Source organism: Phyllobates terribilis, unplaced genomic scaffold, assembly GCF_046119375.1.
Source record: "Phyllobates terribilis strain yellow unplaced genomic scaffold, ASM4611937v1 Scaffold_1__5_contigs__length_1240528914, whole genome shotgun sequence".
Taxonomy (NCBI): domain Eukaryota; kingdom Metazoa; phylum Chordata; class Amphibia; order Anura; family Dendrobatidae; genus Phyllobates; species Phyllobates terribilis.
In genome coordinates this window covers 979351277-979373441 of record NW_027362761.1, presented here as the reverse complement: position 1 = coordinate 979373441, position 22165 = coordinate 979351277, and the positions used below count along the sequence as shown (strand labels likewise).

The following is a 22165-nucleotide window of genomic DNA, read 5'->3' as shown; positions in this document are numbered from 1 at the left end:
AAAGTTTGGACACACCTTCTCATTTAAAGATTTTTCTGTATTTTCATGACTTTGAAAATTGTACATTCACACTGAAGGCATCAAAACTATGAATTAACACATGTAGAATTATATACTTAACAAAAAAGTGTGAAACAACTGAAAATATGTCTTATATGCTATGTTCTTCAAAGTAGCCACCTTTTGCTTTGATGACTGCTTTTCACACTCTTGGCATTCTCTTGATGAGCTTCAAGAGGTAGTCACCGGAAATGGTTTTCACTTCACAGGTGTGCCCAGTCAGGTTTAATAAGTGGGATTTCTTGCCTTATAAATGGTGTTGGGACTATCAGTTGTGTTGTGCAGAAGTCAGGTGCATACACAGCTGATAGTCCTACTGAATAGACTGTTAGAATTTGTATTATGGCAAGAAAAAAGCAGCTAAATAAAGAAAAACGAGTGGCCATCATTACTTTAAGAAATAAAGGTCAGTCAGTCTGAAAAATTGGGCAAACTTTGAAAGTGTCCCCAAGTGCAGTTGCAAAAACCATCAAGCGCTACAAAGAAACTGGCTCACATGAGGACCGCCCCAGGAAAGGAAGACCAAGAGTCACCTCTGCTTCTTAGGATAAGTTTATCCGAGTCACCAGCCTCAGAAATCGCAGGTTAACAGCAGCTCAGATTAGAGACCAGGTCAGTGCCACACAGAGTTCTAGCAGAAGACACATCTCTACAACACCTGTTTAGAGGAGACTTTGTACAGCAGGCCTTCATGGTAAAATAGCTGCTAGGAAACCACTGCTAAGGACAGGCAACAAGCAGAAGAGACTTGTTTGGGCTAAAGAACACAAGGAATGGACATTAGACCAGTGGAAATCTGTGCTTTGGTCTGATGAGTCCAAATTTGAAATCTTTGGTTCCAACCACCGTGTCTTTGTGCGACGCAGAAAAGGTGAACGGATGGACTCTACATGCCTGGTTCCCACCGTGAAGCATGGAGGAGGAGGTGTGATGGTGTGGGGGTGCTTTGCTGTTGACACTGTTGGGGATTTATTCAAAATTGAAGGCATACTGAACCAGCATGGCTACCACAGCATCTTGCAGCGGCATGCTATTCCATCCGGTTTGCGTTTAGTTGGACCATCATGTATTTTTCAACAGGACAATGACCCCAAACACACCTCCAGGCTGTTTAGGAGCTATTTGACCAAGAGGGAGAGTGATGGGGTGCTATGCCAGATGACCCGGCCTCCACAGTCACAAGACCTGAACCCATTCGAGATGGTTTGGGGTGAGCTGGACCGCAGAGTGAAGGCAAAAGGGCCAACAAGTGCTAAGCATCTCTGGAAACTCCTTCAAGATTGTTGGAAGACCATTTCCGGTGACTACCTCTTGAAGCTCATCAAGAGAATGCCAAGAGTGCGCAAAGCAGTCATCAAAGCAAAAGGTGGCTACTTTGAAGAGCCTAGAATATAAGACATATTTTCAGTTGTTTCACACTTTTTTGTTAAAGTATATAATTCCACATGTGTTAATTCATAGTTTTGATGCCTTCAGTGTGAATGTACAATTTTCATAGAAAATACAGAAAAATCTTTAAATGAGAAGGTGTGTCCAAACTTTTGGTCTGTACTGTACATACAGCACATAAACGCATGTTCACAATAGCCATAAATCAGAAAAAAAACTACAAGAAGCAAAATAAACATAAACCCTGCTGTAAATAAATAAATAAATAAATAAAAAGGAAAATTATATTTAAATAAAGTAGTGTTCTTAGTATCACTGTTTTTGATCAAAAATAGCATGAAAGCTTTAACACCACGGCAAGGTGAACCCATTAAAAACCTTACCATGTGTCAAAGTTGACCTCAGTGTGTGAATAAGGGTAGACAAAGGATCGGGTCCTGAACTGTGGACACAATCCTGGAGGAGGAAGGCTTCTTAAAGAAAAATTAATAGGTCTGTGAGAGCCAGAAATCTTGCAGGCTAGTATGTGATCAAATACTTATTTCATGCAATAAAATGCAAAATAAGCCATGAAAACCCGAAAATCAACCCAGCAACCAAATTATCCAAATCAAACAGGAGGTGAACTGAGAGTGAAGTGTTCACCCTTTAAGGCCACAGCCCCACTATCAGGTGAGTATTCAGTCAGTATTTTTTCTCAGGAGTGGGAGGCAAAACCAGGTGAGGAACAATCAGAGAAAAGGTATAATAGAAACAAGTGCACCAATTCTGCATTTATCACCCACTCCTGAGAAAAAATACTGACCGAATACTGACCAAATACTGATAATGGGGCAGTGGCCAAATACTGATAGTGGGGCCGTGGCCTAATCCTAATCTCAGGACCAGTTCTGAATTGATGAAGTTGGCAACAGACTCAAAATCAATGAAAGCTACTGCTGATACTGACTGGTTCTGGAAAAGTAGTTCCACATTCTTTATCTGAGGAGTAAAAAGGTACCTGGAAGTCTGGGTGACCTTCTTGACAATCACCCAGGCTTAGGTGTTTTCCTGACAACCTGAATGCTTGAAGGCATATTGAGCAGTCCTTGAGAAGATGCCCGGTGCAACCACAGTAGTAGCAGAGTCCAAGATCATTTCAATGTCTCCTCTCAACAATCTGAAAGCTGGCACCTCCAACTTCCATCGGTTCCGCCGCTAATTATCACTAGAAGACAACTGACTTGTGTCTCCTGGTCCAACAACGCTCCCAGCACTGATTAACTGCTTTCTGCCACTCTACAATATACACAGAAAGCTGCTAATCAGTGGTGTTGATGGGGTTACACAGGACACAACATCTGAGCTCTTCTATATCTGCTGCAGAGAAAATTGTGATTCTATCATAGCTGCTGCGCCCAGTAAACTCAGTGACACATTGCTGGAATCAAGGTCTCTGTCCCTACCTCGTGCTGCTGTCAGATTACATTTCAAGAAACTGCTGATACATTCCCTTTAATTGTTCAGATTAAATTCTAAGGGTATGTTTTTGGAGCGGACACTCCAATTTTTGCATAGAATACGGAGAGTTTCTGTTTCTGCTCCAAAACCTCATACCCTTAGATACAGGGTGGGACTGGCCCACCAGAGGACTTGAGAATCCTCTGGTGGGCCCTGGCTTCTCCTTCAGGAGAGTTCATAGTGCAAATCTTGCAGCTACTATGGGGCTCTTGAGTGGGAGAGAAAGGTGGGCCCTCAGAATCAAATCCTCTGGTGGGTCCAATGTCCTTCAGTCTGACACTGCCTAGATAGACTTCTATTCTCTATTGATGCAAAGTAATAGCCCTATGTTTACAGCATAAACCGTTTTATTGAGCTCTGGTTCTCCATCATTAACCAAATCAGCAATGTTTTTGCGTTTTCATTTTTTGCTCCCCTTCTCAGAGCCATAACTTTTTTATTTTCCCATCAATATGGCCATGTGAGGGTTTATTTTTTGCGGGACGAGTTGTACTTTTGAACAAACCATTGAATTTACCATATAGTGTACTGGAAAACAGGAAAAAAAATCCAAGTGCGGAGAAATTGCAAAAAAAAGTGCAACTCCACAATTGTTTTTTTTTTTTTTTTTTGCCATGTTCACTAAATGCTAAAACTGACCTGCCATTATGATAGTTCATACCAAACATGTATGGGTTCTTTTTTATTTGTGTGGTGAAACAAAAATCCATAGTTTGTAAATAAACTTCGGCAATGACAACCACAGGGGTCTCATGCAGATCATGTTAAATGCCACTGTCAGAGATTGACAGCGGCATTTAACATATTAACAGCCACGGGTGGATCATGATTCCACCTGCGGCTGTTAGGGGCACATGTCAGCTGATGAAAAAGGGGCAGGCGACCTATGACATACCTATATGTCATAGGTCGTAAAAGGGGTTAAAGGACTCTATAAATACAGAAGGACTGTTCAAACCAAGTATAGAATCTCGATGCTGTATAATGACCCCTGCATTAGTCCCTAAGCTATATAGTGGCTCCCACATTAGTCCCCAAACTGTATAATGGCCCCACATTAGACCCCAACTGTATAATGACCCTTGCATTAGTACCCAAGCTGTATAATGGCCCCCACATTAGTCCCCAAATTGTATAGTGGCCCCACACATTAGTCCCCAAGCTGTATAATGGCCCCTCCATTAGTCCTCAAGCTGTATGATGGCACTTGCATTAGTCTCCAAGCTGTATAATGGCCTCTGCTTTAGTCCCCAAGCTGTATAATGGTCCTTGCATTAGTCCCCAAGCTGTATAATGCCCCATGTATTAGTTCCTAAATTGTATGATGGCCTCTCTGCACGGTGTCAGGATCCCCCATGCCATGTATTAGGGTCCTCCATTGTTTATGATGCCCCCACAACACACCAGAAGTTTTAATTAAAAAAATCATATACTCACCTAATCCTGGATCCCGACAACTACATCAGCAAGGCAACGCACTACTCTGTCATAGCGCCGATGCATGCACAGAACATCAGAGTCCCAGCGTGGTGTGATGACGTGCGCTTATGATGAAGCCACACATTTAGTGACGATATGCATGGTGTCTGTACCCCTATCTGCCTCTTTGATTTTTACACAGGTTGCCTCCACATCTTTATCTTTTGATCCAACTAATGATCCCTTGGTTGTGCTGGTAGTATGCTGCATTTATCTATTTATTTTTTCACATTTTTGCAATTTTTGCATATATTCTATTTTCATTTGTGCAAGAGCGACTGTATTTGTTCTAGCATTTTATTATTGTTATTCTGCAAGTTTATTGTGTGTGTTTAATTTGGGTGTAACATTCCTTTAAGCCACCTCTGTGGGCAGGGTGTCTGGTAGTTCTCACTTCAATATGGTGCAGTGCCTCCACCCGAATCTTGCTGGGAGCTGTAATGGGATGTAAGAGGGTCTTCCTCTTCTGCCAGGGGTCGACTCAGGAAACCCCTGTCCACACTACGCATACACACACAAAAGATGAGGCTGGAACAATTAACAGGTTTATTTATAAAGTGGATAAATGGTAAATAGTGTGAGGGGAATAGCAAGTAACAATAAAACAAATAGTATTACACAATCTACAAATACAAATACAATATTGGAATTTGCAGTTAACCTGAATGTTAGGGATAACACTTTCCCTTTAAATCGCAACAAGCACACTCCTAACTAATGCTGCTTAAAATATAAATGGCTGCAGCAATGGAAACAACAAAGTTCAATGTTGGCCCCTGGTTGCTGTGGGTGATGGGCTTGCAGAGTCCGTTGGTGCATGCCATAGGAAAAAGATCCTCTCCACAGCTGGCCCTATTATAACGCCTACTGTGTTGAACCACAAGCCCCAGCAATGCTCTCTTATAAGTAACTATTATATATTTCTCCGCAGTGGAACCACAAGTCCCAGCTAGCTACTCTTTGATGTGGCAGTTCTGCAATCACACAGGTTTCCAGCCTGGGGCTTCAGGATTCAGTTGCTTAAGGATGCAAGGCAGAGTTCTTCTCCTTGATGTAAAGCCAGGAGGAAGTGGGCATTCCCGGGTACCCTGGCTGGTCTGTGGTTGCAGTGCATCTCCAAAGCGCACTGTCCTCTCACATGGAGCAGCAGAACTATCAGTCTGTACACTGTGCTCGCCTTCTGGTTCACTGCTGTCTCTTCTCAGTAATAACTGACAACCCTCATGTCCTCTAGTATTGTCTCCTCCCCCCTCTTCTCCAGCTTGCTCAGCCAGTCAGTCCTGTCCTCTTCTGTTGCTCCTCCTCTTACAGCTTGCCAAGGCAATGAAGGGATTAATGTCTCTTACTGAGAAACTCTGTCTGCTCCTATCAGACTCAGTTTCTGTGCACCTTTACATAAGGTGTTTAGTGTTTTGTCGCTCTGTATATTTTTTCACAAACAAGCACTGCATTACATTCAGTCAGACATGTTTATTGGCAGGCTTTCTGTTAAATCTGATATATTATCAGGCTGGGAAGGTTATTGGGCCCTTCCAAGTCTAAAAATACCAGCCCGAGTCACGCTGTCCTCTGTGAGACCTGGTAACTCTGATGAGCGGTATAGTTACTGATGTCACTGCTGTTCTGTGGACTAAGTCGGTCTCGGTAGACCTGAGTGGCTTTTTTTTAAAATAACTTGGTGAACCAGGGAAAGTGTCAAGGAGTGTTTTTTCTAATAAAATTAATTCTTCTGTATGTGTATTTTTTTATAGGCACCTCCCCATTACTAAAACCAGGGCTTGATTCCAACTGTGATTTTTGAAAAATCACAGCTGCCATAAAATCCAAATACCATTACCCCGATTGCCAATGCATCGGGACAATCGTGAAGAGTCATGCAAAGTGACAGAACTGGCGTATCTAATGTGATGCGCCACTTCTGGGGCTGTGGCGGGCTGTGATTTTTAGGCTGGGAAGAGCCCAATAACCATGGACCGTCCCAGCCTGATAATATCATCTCACAGCTGTATGCTTTACCTTTGCTGGTTATCAAAAATAGGGAGAATCTCCACGTCATTTTTTAAAACCATTTATTAGGTTAAACAAGGCTAAACACCTTTTAGTGCCACATAAAAGAGTGCAAGCATATTATATCTAAGGGGCTTGTGAAATCATATATCTACAGGACATCTATTTGTCCTTTATATCTATTCTGAGGGTTCTGGCTGTGGATTTACCGTACTTGGCTGATGAAATTTTGTATTTCCTTTGAGATATGTGCGCCTCAAAGGAAATCAGATGGCACACGCATGGTCCGTGTGCTTTTTGTTTTTTCTCTCGCATAGATTGACTTGCATTGGCGACTCTCATCCGATATACGTGGCCACTCGCAGCATGCTGTGATTTTTTTCCTCAGCTCAATTACAGCTGAGGAAAAACTCGCAGATCAGCACTGACTCATTGAATAACATTGCTGCGAGTGCAATGCGATTTTTTTTATCAAATTACACATTACTTTTTCACATAAAATAGGACATTACACTCTCTGATTTTACACGCAGATGTGAGAGAGCCCTTAAATGCCCCCCAAAGGTTTTTTATTACGTTGGGAGTGGTGGTGGTGGTGGGGGGGAGGTTGATGCACTGGAAAGCGGGAAAAAAATTCCAAGTGTGTTAAAATAGCACAAAAGTGCCATTCCACAATTATTTTTTGTATTTACCATGTTCACTATATGGTAAAACTAACCTGGCAGTATGATTCCCCAGGTCAGTATGATTATGCAGATACCAAAACATGTTTAGGGTTTTTTTTTATTTAAGTGGTGAAAACAAATTCAGAAATTTGTAGAAAAAAAAACCTTTGCATGTGTCGCTATTTCCAGAGACCCGCAAGGGTTACATTTTTCTGGATATGGCACTGTGTGGGCTTATTTTTTGTGCCCTGAGTGGACATTTTATCTAATATAATTTTAGGGTAGATTTGATGTTTTTAACTTCTCTTATTGCATCTGACTGAAATTACATAACACCGAAACTATGGGTGTGTACAGAGACCATAATCCCTCCAGGGAATGGAGAACTCCCAAATGAATATATTCTACAATATAATAGAGTAATGACCACCAGAAATGGACAACACTAAAGTATCAGCCATTATGGAATTTTAAAGATAAAAAATAAATATATGTATACCAATGGACAGACAGTAACATCCAATTACATAATAAAAATAGTAGATCAATGTTGCACAAAAAAGGTAATTCTAGTGTTTTGATTACTTTTCTTGTTACACAGTTTACCAATAGGATTAATTTCTTTTATATTTTGATAGATCAGTTTTTTACGAACGTAGCAATGCCAAATATGTGTATTTTTTGTGTTTTGATTTTATTTTTAATGGGGCAAAAGAGGGAGATTTCAACATTTGTATTTTTTAATACACTTTTTCCTGTACTTGTTAGTTCCTTTAGGGTACTTGAAGTTCTGATCGCTTGTACCATACATAGCAATACATCAGCACTGCTATGTGTAGTGAAATCATGGTCTCCTATGAACACCAGCTAAACGTTGGCTTTCACATGAGAACCGTCATGACAAACACAGAGGTTTTCAGCAGACTCCCAGCTGTTATGGCAACCTATTGGTGCCCCGCGATCACATCATATGGAATGACGCACCCCCCTGCCAGTGCTCATTAAATTCCGATGTCAGAGATTGGCGCTCCTTCCCATGCGAGCCTTGACTTGTTTGCCCAAACAGTAGTTTTCTACCACATATGGGGTATTGGTGTACTCAGGAAAAATTGCACAACAAATTGAACAGTTCATTTTGTCATGTTACCCTTGTGAAAATGAAAAATTTGGGGCAAAACCAACATTTTTATGGGAAAAGTGTATTTTTTTCATTTTCACGGCTCAATGTTATAAAATTCTGTGAGGCACTTGTGGGTTCAAGGTGCTCACCACACCTCTAGATAAGTTATTTGAGGTCTGTAGTTTCCAAAATGTGGTCACTTTTGGGAGGTTTCCACTGTTTAGGCACATCATAGGCTCGGCAAATGCGACATGGTGTCCGTTACCTATTCCAGTCAATTTTGCGCTCCAAAAGTTAAATAATACTCCATCCTTTCCGAGCCCTGCCGTGCGCCCAAACAGTAGTTTTCCAACACATATGGAGTATCATTGTACTCAGGAGAAATTCCACAACAAATTGTGCAGTCTATTTTCTCCTGTTACCCTTGTGAAAATGAAAAATTTTGGGAAAAAGCTAAATTTTTTTGGGAAAAAGCAAAATTTGTATTTTTTTACTTCCATGTTGCTTTAATTCCTGTGAAGCACCTGAAGGGTTAATAAACTTCTTGAATGTGGTTTTGAGCACTTTGACGGGTGCAGTTTTTTAGAATGGGGTCATTTTTGGTTATTTTCTGTCATATAGGCCTCTCAAAGTCACTTCAAATGTGATGTGGCCAAGTACAAAAATTGGTTTTGTAAATTTTGTTGGAAAATTGAGAAATTGCTTCTAACACTTCTAACTTCCTGAAACAAAAAAAAATATGTTTCACAAATAATTCTTATGTAAAATAGACATGTGGCAAAGATTATTTATTAACTATATTGTGTGATATAACTATCTGGTTTAAGTGCATGAAAATTAAAAGTTTTAAAATTGCAAAATTTTCAAAATTTTGGCCAAATTTCCAATTTTTTCACAAATTAATGCAAAAAATATCGGCCTAAATTTACCACTAACATGAAGTAGTAACATGTCGTGAGAAAAAAATCTCAGAATCACTGGGATAAGTTGAAGCGTTCCAGAGTTGTTACCACATAAAGTGACACTGGTCAGAATTGTAAAATTTGGCCTGATCAGGAAGGTGAAAACAGGCTCAGGGTTGAAGAGTTAAAGGGGTTAAATAATTTTACAAAAGATCAATAATATTTATTTCCCTTATAGGAATCAGAGCCAGTTAGTGATATGTAGTTAGGTAAGAAGCAGTTCTACAATTTCATATTGACCAGTAAGTGGCTGCAAGAAGCTTTACACAAGTTCTGCTACTAACTATACATGCTGTAATTAGAAAACATGATCTTCTGGACAGCAGTAATGAAACACATTCTCTTTAGTACCATACATACATAGCCCAGACGTTGCAGACTGGGTCTGATATGTGTCAATGAAGAAGACAAGGCTGTAGGAGACAGATTTGTTACAGAATGTTACAGGCATCTATTCATCAATTTTCTTTTGTATTTGCAAGATTTACAGCCATGCTCCTCGCCTTTTTGCACATTTTCTGATTATAGTGTATTCCAGTCAACTCATTAGTTCTCCATTTAGTACAGATATCTGTGTCCCATCCACAGCGGTCTTCGGCATCTAACTTTCAGTCTACGAGGCTTCTCTAGACACAAGGTTGAGTATAATAGGTTTAGTTGTATTCAGGAATCCTCCGGTGTCAAGTTCCAGAGGTATCTGTAAAATTAGATTTATCAGATTAAGGGTAGGTTCACATGAGAGTATAAAAATCGTTTACAGTTTCATCCAGAAAAGTGGGACGTTTTATTTCTCACTTGTCATCCGTGTGCCGTCCATATACAATCCGTTTTTTTTATAGCAGCAGCTATTAATCATTCACAAAACCATTTACAGTTTCCTATGTTACAAAATAGTAATGTATCCGTAAAAATCAGATGCCATACTATGGCTCCATATGGCATATGATTTTTTTTTCACCCATAGACTTGAATGGGCAAGTGTAATCTGAGTTATGCAAGAAACTAGTGAATGCTGCTATTTGTTTCACACGCAGTGAAAAAAATCACCCATCTGCACTGCCTCATTGAATAACATTGGTCCATGTTCTGTCCGTTTTTTCACAGACTGCACTCAGACTGAGAATATGGTCATGTGAACGAGCATTAAGACTTGTAAAACCAGCTTCTGTATAATTGTAATAAATGTTAATAATTTTTTAAAGGGAATCTGAGAATCTGCAGGGTTGAGATGTGTAAAACCTTTCCAGGTATACTTTTTGTCTGCATTTGATGCTCCCTTGCTGTGAAATTCATATATAAATTCATAGAAATTAGCTTTGCAAGTGCACTGATGGGCATATAAGTGCAGTTGCAGTCCCTGGCTCGTCTTCGCTTCTCCCTCCGGTACTGGCCTCAAGATTTATAAGCATTCTTTGTAAGGTTTATCACAGCTCTAGCCTACAGCACCTATGCTTGCCTAGGGCTAATCTTACTGACATATTCCCATTATTCTCAGGAGGGCACTGCTCCATTGCCTTCCACTTGATAGGGGGAGGTGGGCTCCTGAAGATCAACCGTACAGGCTGGCAGCATGAATGCGTCACTGGCCAGAACTGTGCACTCTCCTATTCTCCAAACAGAGGCAGCATTACTACTATAGCTTCGGGGTAAGGCAGGACACCAGATTCAGCGATCTGACCAGCTTTAGAGCAGCGCTTGAAAGCTCTAAAACAGGTGAGGATGGCCGTAGATTCTCTCATCTGAGAGAATCGGGTCGATTATGCAAATGACACTCTGATCAAACTTTGACCAGAGTGTCAGCATAGTGTAATCCGATGATCTCGTATGAGAGAATCAGAGCACACTGAGGAGAAGATGGAGAACAAAATTTCACCATCTTCTCCATTGTGTCAGTGCACAGAAATAGGACTGCACTCAGATGTCAGCCGAATGCAGTCCGATGATTTCCACACACTCTTTGACTTGCATGTGTAAGCAGGTGACCGGATGCAACACGCAGTGAGGGACAAGGTGGAAGTAAACAATTAAACCGTTTAATACTCTATGGTGGCAGGAAATTGTGGTAACTATAGTAATGGTGAATAATACAAAGCAGAGTAATTACAGCGTGAAATATACAATGAATCCTCAGGTTCACTCTAACTATTGCAACAGTCTCTCTTGTGATATATTCTTATAACTTTCTAACAGGGATAATGATCTCAGTACTATGAGAATCACTGAACTGCTTCTTCCTTATCACAGGCCCCTAACAAGGGTCTCCGGTTCTTCCCACTTGGTTGTAAGTCCTCATGACAGACTCACTTGCATCTCTCATTCACCACCGCAGGAGTCCACCCCTAAACGGAGTTTCCTCACGGATCTTTGCTGCTTGAAAGATGGCAGATATCTCCTGTATCCGGTGGGATGAGGGCTGGGCCTCGGCTCTTGACTGGTGTAGTCTGGGCACCGGATCTCAACAGGCGCAGGTCTGGTCTCAGGGCCTAGACTGGCGTAGCATGGGTTCCGGAGCTTGCCTGGCGCAGGTCTGGTCTTTGGGCCTTGACTGGTGGCATCTGGGTTCCGAAGCTTGACTGGCGCCGCCTGAGTTCTGCTTCCAAATCTGCTGGTTCACACTTCTTGTCACGGTGTGACACTCCGGCCTCAGTGTCTTCATCAACACACGTCCTGACAGTCTCTTCTCTTGGTGCCAAATTCACTCCCGTTTTGGTTTTCAGTGACTTTTTATACCAGGAAACTGCGTCCTCAAGGTCATCTGACCCGGTACTTGTCCTTCCTGAAACTCTCCCTCTTCCAGTCAGTCCCTCAGGGTCTCATTTGAACAGTAGATGGCAGTCCTCACACACAAATGTCGCACAGTGCTGGGGATTCTCTGGAATCATGAATGTTTGGCCCACAAGTGATTATCTAGTCCAGTATTTCCAAAACTTTTCAACTTTGGGGCACCCCTGATGAAAAAAAATTACCCCAGAGTACTCCTATAGATAATTTTTGTACAAGTGACCAAAATACATACACTTGGCACCTTTAATATCTTAAGACTTATGATATACCTCCTGTATCGTTTATATAAAAATACACACAGTGCTTAAAGAATATATTAAAAAAATTATGCACAGTGCCCCCTGAATATCCGTGCCCCCTGGTATATTAAAAATACACACCATGTCCCTTCAGTATATATAAATATATATATATATATATATATATATATATATATATACAGTATATATATATATATATATATATATATATACTCTAAAGGAGTACCCCACTGAACACATATAGAAATAAAATATATACAGTGCCCCCAAATGCATGCTGTATATATACACATATCTATACAGTTGAAACCAGAAGTTTACATACACTATCTAAAAAGACACATATGCATGTTTTTCTCAATATCTGACATGAAATCAGAATAAACTTTTCCCATTTTAGGTCAATTAGGATTACCATAATTGTTAATATTTGCCAAATGCCAGAATAATGAGAGAGAATGTTTTAAGTAGTGTTGAGCGAACATGCTCGACACTGCTCGGTACTCGCCCGAGCATCACGCTACTTGGGATGTTCGGCGAGCACCGAGCATTTCCAGGTTACTCGGGCGGGAGCTCAGGTCTCCGCACTGCATGTTTGGCGCTCTTTACAGAGCCAATGAACATGCAGGGATTGCCAGCCAGTCACTGTAATGCTGTAGCCATGTTGGTTGTGGGCATTACAGTGATTGGCTGGCTGCACAGCGTCACCTCGAGTATTTAAAACCGGGCGCCGCCATCTTGGACACAGACGGCTGGGATCAGACAGTGTAGGGACAGCGCTGCTGATTTAGGGAGAGATATATACTGCAAAATAGTTAGTGTAGGGTCTGTAAAGGCTGCCAGATCAAACAAACAGTACTTCTCAGGACTAATATCCATCCCAGATATCAGGCGGGCAGGCAGGCAGGCAGGCTGTATGGGAGACGCAGTGGTTATACCAGCAAATGCTGCATTACAGTCCTGTGTGCTCCTGTTGCTGAAATTGCTGGACTTAGCTCCAGGTCTTGGGGGCCAGGAAAAATCCTTTTTTTTCATCTAAATCCTCTTTTTTTTTTTCCTCCTTCACACTGTACAAATACCCGTCTTATAAACCTTTTGGTGTCCCCCCCCCCCCAAAAAAAAGTGTGTCTGTGACAGTTCAGACACAAATATATCTGTTGAAAATAGTCTGGTGTAGGCCAGACAAACAGAAGTGTGGTTTTGCAGTTCCACTTTTCAAACCTCTGTATTATCCACTTTTGGCCCATTTGTATCTAAAAAAAAACAGTTTGAGTGTGTCGCTCATTGTTCAGCCGCAAATATATATATTTAAAAAAGTCTGGTATACACCAGTAAATTATAACTGTGGTTTTGCTGTTCCACGGTAAAAAATCTCTATTATCCTGCTTTTGGCATTTTTTGCCGTAAAAAAAAAACTAATAGTGTCTCCCTGATTTTTCAGACACAAATATATCTGTTGAAAATAGTCTGGTGTAGGCCTGAGAAACAGAAGTGTGGTTTTGCAGTTCCACGGTTCAAACCTCTGTATTATCCACTTTTGGGCCATTTGTATCTAAAAAAAAACAGTTTGAGTGTGTCTCTCACTGTTCAGCCGCAAATATACAGTACAGACCAAAAGTTTGGACACACCTTCTCATTTAAAGATTTTTCTGTATTTTTATGACTATGAAAATTGTACATTCACACTGAAGGCATCAAAACTATGAATTAACACATGTGGAATTATATACTTAACAAAAAAGAGTGAAACAACTGAAAATATGTCTTATATTCTAGGTTCTTCAAAGTAGCCACCTTTTGCTTTGATGACTGCTTTGCACACTCTTGGCATTCTCTTGATGAGCTTCAAGAGGTAGTCACCGGAAATGGTCTTCCAACAATCTTGAAGGAGTTCCCAGAGATGCTTAGCACTTGTTGGCCCTTTTGCCTTCACTCTGCGGTCCAGCTCACCCCAAACAATCTTGATTGGGTTCAGGTCTGGTGACTGTGGAGGCCAGGTCATCTGGCGTAGCCCCCCATCACTCTCCTTCTTGGTCAAATAGCCCTTACACAGTTTTGCAGTTCCACGGTTCAAACCTCTGTATTATCCACTTTTGGGCCATTTGTATCTAAAAAAAAACAGTTTGAGCGTGTCGCTCACTGTTCAGCCGCAAATATATATATTTAAAAAAGTCTGGTATACACCAGTAAATTATAACTGTGGTTTTGCCGTTCCACGGTAAAAAATCTCTATTATCCAGCTTTTGTCATTTTTTCCGTAAAGAAAAACAGTAATAGTTTCTCCCTGATTGTTCAGATTGTTTAAAAGAGTTGGGTGTAGGCCAGAGAAATAGAACTGTGGTTTTCCTCTTCCATGGTTCTAATCTACTTTTTATTACCCTTTTTCCATTGATAGTGCGAGTGTAAGCTATTTTATTTCCTTTACAATGGGCAAAGTGCGTGGCAAGGGACGTGGAACTGGACGTTCTGTTGATGGTGCGTGCAGAGGATGGGGACGTGGCCAAGGTGAAAATGTTCCACAACCAACAGCTACATCTTCTCACTCCCACTTCTTGACCAAATTACTAGGGAAGCACAGAACAACACCAGTATTGCGAACTGATCAGTGTGAACAGGTTATTAATTAGATAGCAGATAATACTTCCAGTTACCTGGGCACCACCACCTCCGGACTGTCTTCCACACAGTCAAATCTTAGTAGCCGTGAGTCTCGACCGCATACTCCTCCTCACCCTGATGCTCCTTCCTCCCACCATGCCGAGTGTCGTCAGACAGCAGCTGATCCCACACTTGGACACTCTGAAGAGCTGTTCACTGGTCCATTTCCAGATTTGTGCCCCTCGCCTGCTCCGCTTGAAGTGGTGGAAGAGGAGGTCCCATGTAGCGATGCCCAAATATTTGAACAGCCACGGCCACAGGTAGTCGACGCTGGCATTTTTCATAAGACGTGGACGATGACGAGACACAATTGCCAGGAAGTGATGAGGAGGATCGTGGTGCGCAAGTGGAAGAGGAGGAAGTGGTGGATGATCTAGTAACTGACCCAACGTGGCAGGAGGACATGCAGAGCGAGGCTAGCAGCACACAGGGTGAGGGAGGCAGAGTACCCCAACAGGCAGGAAGAAGCAATGTGGTGTCCGCACACAGAAGGCAGGCAACAGTTTCCCGTAACACCAACACGAGGGACGTTGCCAGTACAACCTGTAGGTCTTCCAGAGTCTGGAATTTTTTTAAAGACTCTGCTGATAACCCCAAAAAGGCCATTTGTACCACCTGCCATGCCAGCATCAGCAGGGGTGACAAAACTACCAGCCTGACCACCACCAGCTTGATCAGGCACATGGCAGCAAAGCACCCGACTTTGTGGGGCGAACCCCAGGGTCCACGACCAGTGTCAGCGGGTGTCACCACTGCTTCTTCCGCTGTTGTGCGTGCAATAGAACCCCCTGTTGTGTGTGCAAGGCAATCCCCTGTCCATACTGCATGCAAAAATGCCCCCTCCTCTCAGTCTTCACTTGTTATGGCAGTTTCTCAAGAAACAGCATCAACGTCCACGTCCACGTCCCACCGCAGCGTTCAATTGTCCATATCCTAGAGCTTTGAACAAAAGCGGAAATTCGCAGCTAACACCCCACAGGCCACAGTCTTAAATTCGCACATTTCACGACTGCTTGCATTGGAAATGCTGCCTTTTAGGCTGGTGGAGACGGAATCCTTCCGCAACCTTATGGCGGTGGCCATCCCTCGGAACTCGGTCCCCAGCCGACACTATTTTGCCCGGTGTGCCCAAACCCCTGCCACTCCCTCAACAACGCAGTTACTGGGAGAGTCCACCTGACAACGGACACGTGGACAAGTGCTTGTGGCCAGGGACGGTACATCTCCCTGACGGCACACTGGGTAAACGTAGTGGAAGCCGAGACCCAGTCGGACCTTGGGACGGAACACATCCTCCCCACACCGAGGATTGCGGGCCCTATGTCAGTCAGAGTTGCCCCCACAGTGTACAACTCCTGCGCATCTTCCTCCTCCTCCTCCTCATGTTCAGCCTCCATCTCAGATATCACCACATCAGTTACAAGCGGGAAGCACTGCAGTACTGCCTCCGCCAAGCGGCAACAGGCTGTGCTGAAACTCATAAGCTTAGGTGAGAAACCTCACACTGCTTGTGAGTTGTGGACAGCTGTGAAAGAGCAGGCAGATCTGTGGCTGAGACCGCTGAACCTACATCCAAGCATGGTCTTGTGTGACAAGCGAGGCGAGATCACACACGTACCATGCCTGGCTCATGTGCTTAACCTCGTGGTTCAGCGGTTTCTTAAATTGTACCCCGAGTTGCCAGATCTGCTCGTCAAAGTACGCCGCCTGTCAGCTCATTTTCGCAAGTCGGCTACAGCTTCCGCCGCCCTTGCTGTGTTGCAGCAGCGTTTGCAGCTTCCGTCACACCGACTGGTGTGTGATGTCCCCACACATTGGAACTCTATCCTCCACATGTTGCATAGGATTTGTGAGCAGAAGAGAGCAGTTGTGGAGTACCAGCTGCAACAAGGCCGTCGATATTCAGGTCAGACTCCACACATAAGACCTCAGGAGTGGACCTGGATGTCTGACATATGTACCATCTTGACAAACTTTGAGGAGTACACCAAGATGGTGAGTAACGATGATGCCATCATTAGCGTCAGCATTCCACTTGTCTGTCTTTTGCAACGCTCTCTGCAGAGAATAAAAGAGGAGGCATTGCAGCCAAAGTATGATGAGATGGATCAAGAAGCCGTAGCAGTCGATTACACAACGCCCAGCCTCATCTCATCCCAACGTGCATTGGGGGACAATGAGGGAGAGGAGGAGGAGGAGGAGGAGGAGGAAGAACAGGAGCTTGTATCATGCGCTGTAGATGGTAGTACCTGTACAACTGTCATACCGTCGGTTCAGCGTGGGTGGCCTGAGGACAGGGGGGAGGAGGAGGAGGAGGAGAGCATGGTCAGTCGTCATCTTGGTGAGGACATGGAAGTCTTGCCCGTTACCAGTCTGGCACACATAGCTGAATTTATGTTACGCTGCCTTAACCGTGACCCTCGCGTTGTCAAAATATTGGGTGACAGTCATTACTGGTTGGTGACACTTTTAAACCCCCGCTACAAGGAGAACTTTCACTCTCTTATTCCTGAGGTGGAGAGTTCTACAAAAATGGGGCAGTACCAGAAGGCCCTTGCTGCAGAACGGTTAAAAAAATTCCCATCTGAACACGCTAGCGGCAGAGGTCACAGTTCGTTGCCCAACCAAGGCGTACATGCGAGAGAGACGCAACTCCAATCCAGCAAAGGCAGGGGAACACTGTCAACGTTCTGGCATAGTTTTCTCAGACCCTCTCTTCGGACAGACCCTGAGGCGCGGGGTACTCTCACAAGTAGTGGAAAGTTTCAAAAGATGGTGAAGGAGTACCAGCGTCCTCCGTGATTCCTCTCTGCCTTTTAATTATTGGGTATCCAAGCTGGACACTTGGAATGAACTCGCTCTGTACGCCTTGGAGGTCCTGGCCTGCCCTGCCGCTAGCGTGTTATCGGAGCGTGTTTTTAGTGCCGCTGGGGGAATTATAACTGATAAGCGCACTCGCCTGGCAACTGACAATGCTGACAAGCTGACTATTATCAAAATTAACAAGGGCTGGATTGGGCCAGACTTCTCATCACCACCAAATGACAGCAGAGTATCATAAAGTCAAATCCACTGTGTTATTTCGGGAGGTGTATTCACATGCACCGCTTCACACCCACTCATGGCTATATGCTTCCTCATTTCAGCTGTTTTATGTTCTTCTACTTATCCTCAGACTCCACCACCACTATACCACCAGGGTGACCGTGGTCCATGTTGCCATTATTGAAAGTTCCTCCGTCCTTGTTTGTGTCAGCTTTTGCTTGGAAGGCATAAGCAAAGACTGTGGGAGACCCACTCCCCAATAATGGGAATAATGTTTTTAATATGCTGTACTGCATGGCTCTTGTAAGGGGCATTAAAACCGTCCTGTTAAGCTACTGTGACCTCCACCACTTTTCCAAGGGGAATTAAAACCATCTTGTTAAGCTACTGGGACCTCCACGTCTCTTCCGAGGGGCATTAAAAGCGTCTTGTTAAACCACTCTGAACTCCACAGCTCTTCCAAGGGGCATTGAAATGTTGTTTTTAATTACCTCTAACCTCCACGACACTTCCAACGGGCATTGCATTTCCTCCTAATTGTAGTCAGCTTTTGCTTTTCAATGCAAAGGCGAAAACTAAGGGAGACCCACTCCCCAATAATGGGTAGAAGGTTTTTAGTACGCTGTAATCCACGTCTGTTTCAAGGGGCATTGCAGTTCCTCATAATTTTTGGAAAGCCTTCCATTCACTGCTTAGGCCAACAGTGTACAGGAGACCCAGTTGCTATAAATGGAAAAAACGGTTTAGTTAAGGCCCTCAGACCTCCATGTCATTTCCAAGGGGCATTGGAGTGCCTCGAAATTTTTGGTAGGCATTGCACTCACTGTATGCCCTATAACTGTGTAGCCGAACCGCTCCTTTTGTTACAGAAACATATCCTACAAGACATATGTGGTTGACTGGCCTGATATTGATGAGAATGGTCCCTGTTCCTCCTGCTCTTTCTCCTTTGCCACCACCTCATCCATCATTTATCACCTGAAGCTTTGTTTTAACGGGAGTCATAGAACCGGGATAGTAGCAGGAAAACATCCAGCAATCCTCGGAGGAGGTAGGATATGCGCCAAAACGCTGACCACCTCAGGCCTAGCCACTACTAAATACATGCGCTTGCATTCCAATAAAACAAAGCAGATGCTAACTTCTATCATCATCATCATGCTCCTCACCTTGGCACTCTCAACTCCCCTGATGGAGAAACTAGGGCCCACCGGAGGAGTCTGGTTGTCTGGTGGGCTCGTCTAATGCTGCCTTAAAGTAGGCCAGGCTAAGAAAAGTGTGTGGGAAGGTGACAGGAGAAATAGGGGCGGCTGGGGACCGTTTATGGACACCCGGCAGCCCCTGGTGGCTGGGGACCGAGCGTGGACACCCGGCCGCCGGGCGGCTGGGGACTGAGTATGGATACCTCGCTGCCGAAGCAGCCATGAGGTAGTGGCCAGCTTCGGCCTCCTCCAAACTAAAAGGCCCCATTTCAAGTGCAAGCTAGCAGTATGGTATTGCAGCCTGGGGGTGGGTGGGTGGCAGGCTGCACATTTACGCTTGCATTAAAAGAAAACAAAGCAGATGCTAACTTCTATCATCATCATCATGCTCCTCACCTTGGCACTCTCAACTCCCCTGATGGAGAAGCCAGGGCCCACCGGAGGAGTCTGGTTCTCTGGTGGGCTTGTCCAATGCTGCCCTAAAGCAGGCCAGGCTAAGAAAAGTGTGTGGGAAGGTGACAGTAGAAATAGGGGCTGCCGAAGCAGCCATGAGGTAGTGGCCAACTTCGGCCTCCTCCAAACTAAAAGGCCCCATTTCAAGTGCAATCTAGCAATATAGTATTGCAGCCTGCGGGTGGGTGGGTGGTTGGCAGCATATTTGCGCTTGCATTGCAAGGAATGGGGGAGGTACAATTGAACACTGCCCTGGGACCAGGACTTGCACGGGGATAGTTGCAAGTCTGCATCTTCTGATTCGGCAAGGATCACTTCTGATGGGCACACTTTTAGGCAGTGACCTGGGTGTCAGAGATGCTTCAGGGGTCTTCCCCATGCTGTTCCCATGTCTTTTCTTCACTGTAGGCATGTGTCACACAGCACATGGCCAGATAAGGTTGTAAAATGTTAAAATGACATTTCCCAGTGAATGCATTTGTCACGGTTGAAAGCAATACAAAAGTGCAAAAACGCATAAAAAATGCTACTTGTGAACATAGCCCAAGGTGTGGAGGAGTATTTTTTTTTTGGTTATTTATTTTACCTTATACACAAGTCTTTACCCTGGAAAGGAACTTCCTTAACATATTTCACAGGAAAGCAGTTTCAGTTTCGTTTTTGAACGTTTTTTTGTGAGCCCTTAAAAGTGGCTTAATACCTCTGACCACGTTGTTGACAGCAGTGACCTGGGGTCATAAATGCTTCCTGGGGTGATCCCCATGCTGTCCCCATGTCATTTGAGCACTGTCACTATCGTTTTGGGCACTTGTTAGGCTTTTAAAAGACTGCCGGGGGTGCCACCGCAAAAATGCTCGGGTCTCCCATAGACTAACATTGGGCTCGTTGCTCGGGTCGAGCACCCTAGTATCACGGCGAGCTCGGCCCGAGCTTCGAGCACCCGAACATTTTAGTGCTCGCTCAACACTAGTTTTAAGGCATTTTTATTACTTACTGCAAAGTCAAATGTTTACATACATTTCATTAGTATTTTGTACCATTGCCCTTAAACTGAATGACTTAGGTCAAACATTTGGGATATCCTTCTACAAACTTCTCACAATAGTTAGTCGGAATTTGGGCCCATTCCTCCTGATAAAACTGGTGTAACTGATCTAGGTTTGTAGGTCGCCTTGCTTGCACCTGCCTTATCAGTAATGATGAGTGAGCGTGCTCGCCACTGCTCGGTACTCGCCCGAGCAACACACTGCTCGACAAGCTGGGCGTTCCGCGAGTATTTCCGGGTTGCTCGGGCGGGAGCTCGGGTCCCCGCCCTGCATGTTTGGCGCTCTTTAGAGAGCCAATGAACACGCAGGGATTGCTTGCCATGCATTGTAATGCTGTAGCCGGGGTTGGAGTGGGGCACCGGGACACTGGAGAATTCTCCGGTGGTCCCGGGTCTTCAGCAAGCCCCCGAGCAGAACGCACAGGGGCCCGCTGGTTAACATTGCCGCCAGTGTACCTGCACCAGGGCCAGAGGTGGGCCCTTGCAGTTCGGCTGATGAGGGCAATCTGGCCTGCTTCTCGGACCCCCAGGCTCCAGGAGTCCCTTGGCCAGATTGCCCTCATCATGTGCAGCGGGCAGGGAGCGATCCTTCCAGTTCTGCTGCTAACAGGAGGAAAATGGCAGTGGAGCTGATCGATCTGTCCTCTGTTTCCAGCCCACCGCTTTCTCCCTGACACAGGCTCGCGCGGCTTGATGACGTCATCAAGCAGCGCGTGCCTGTGTCAGGGAGAAAGTTGCAGACAATGAGGATGCTGAAGGGGAGCGGTAAGGTTTTTTTCTATTTTTTAACTAATACACTGGGGATGAGGAAGACCTGGCAATGATGGAGGAGTGGAGGGAGTTGAGCAGGAAATGATGGAGGAGTGTGGGGGGGAGCTGGCAATGATGGAGGAGATGCGGGGGAGAGCTGGCAATGATGGAGGAGGTGGAAGGGAAAGCTGGAAATGATGGAGGAGGTGGGGGAGAGCTGGCAATGATGGAGGAGGTGGGGGGAGAGCTGGCAATGATGGAGGAGGTGGGGGGGAGAGCTGGCAATGATGGAGGAGGTGGGAGGAGAGCTGGCAATGATGGAGGAGGTTGGGGGAGAGCTGGCAATGATGGAGGAGGTGGGGGGGAGAGCTGGCAATGATGGAGGAGGTGGGGGGGAGCTGGCAATGATGAAGCAGGTGGGGGGAGCTGGCAATGATGAGGAAATGGGGGGGGGGCTGGTAATGATGGAGGAAGTGGGGGGAGAGCTGGCAATGATGGAGGAAGTGGGGGGGCGCTGGCAATGATGGAGGAGGTGGGGGGAGAGCTGGCAATGATGAAGAAGGTGGGGATAGAGCTGGCAATGATGGAGGAGGTGGGGGGAAATCTGGCAATGATGGAGGAGGTGGGGGGGCTGGCAATGATGGAGGAGGTAGAAGGAGAGCTGGCAATGATGGAGGAGGCGGGGAGAGCTAGCAATGATGGAGGTGGGGGGAGAGCTGGCAATGATTGAGGAGGTGGGAGGGAGAGCTGGCAGTGATGGAGTAGGTGGGGGATCTGGCAATGATG

At 44.6% G+C, this 22165-nt stretch overlaps 1 protein-coding gene across 1 annotated transcript in view; it reads right to left on the bottom strand.

Annotated features, from left to right (window-relative positions):
• Nucleotides 1-4964: 4964 nt before the first annotated feature.
• Nucleotides 4965-22165, bottom strand: part of LOC141156828 (cytochrome P450 3A8-like) — a 459870-nt gene continuing 442669 nt past the window's right edge. The window contains exon 14 of the mRNA XM_073643242.1: nt 4965-9879. Coding sequence (XP_073499343.1) covers nt 9796-9879 — 84 coding nt within the window. The 3' untranslated portion in view covers nt 4965-9795. The remainder of the gene's footprint in view (nt 9880-22165) is intronic.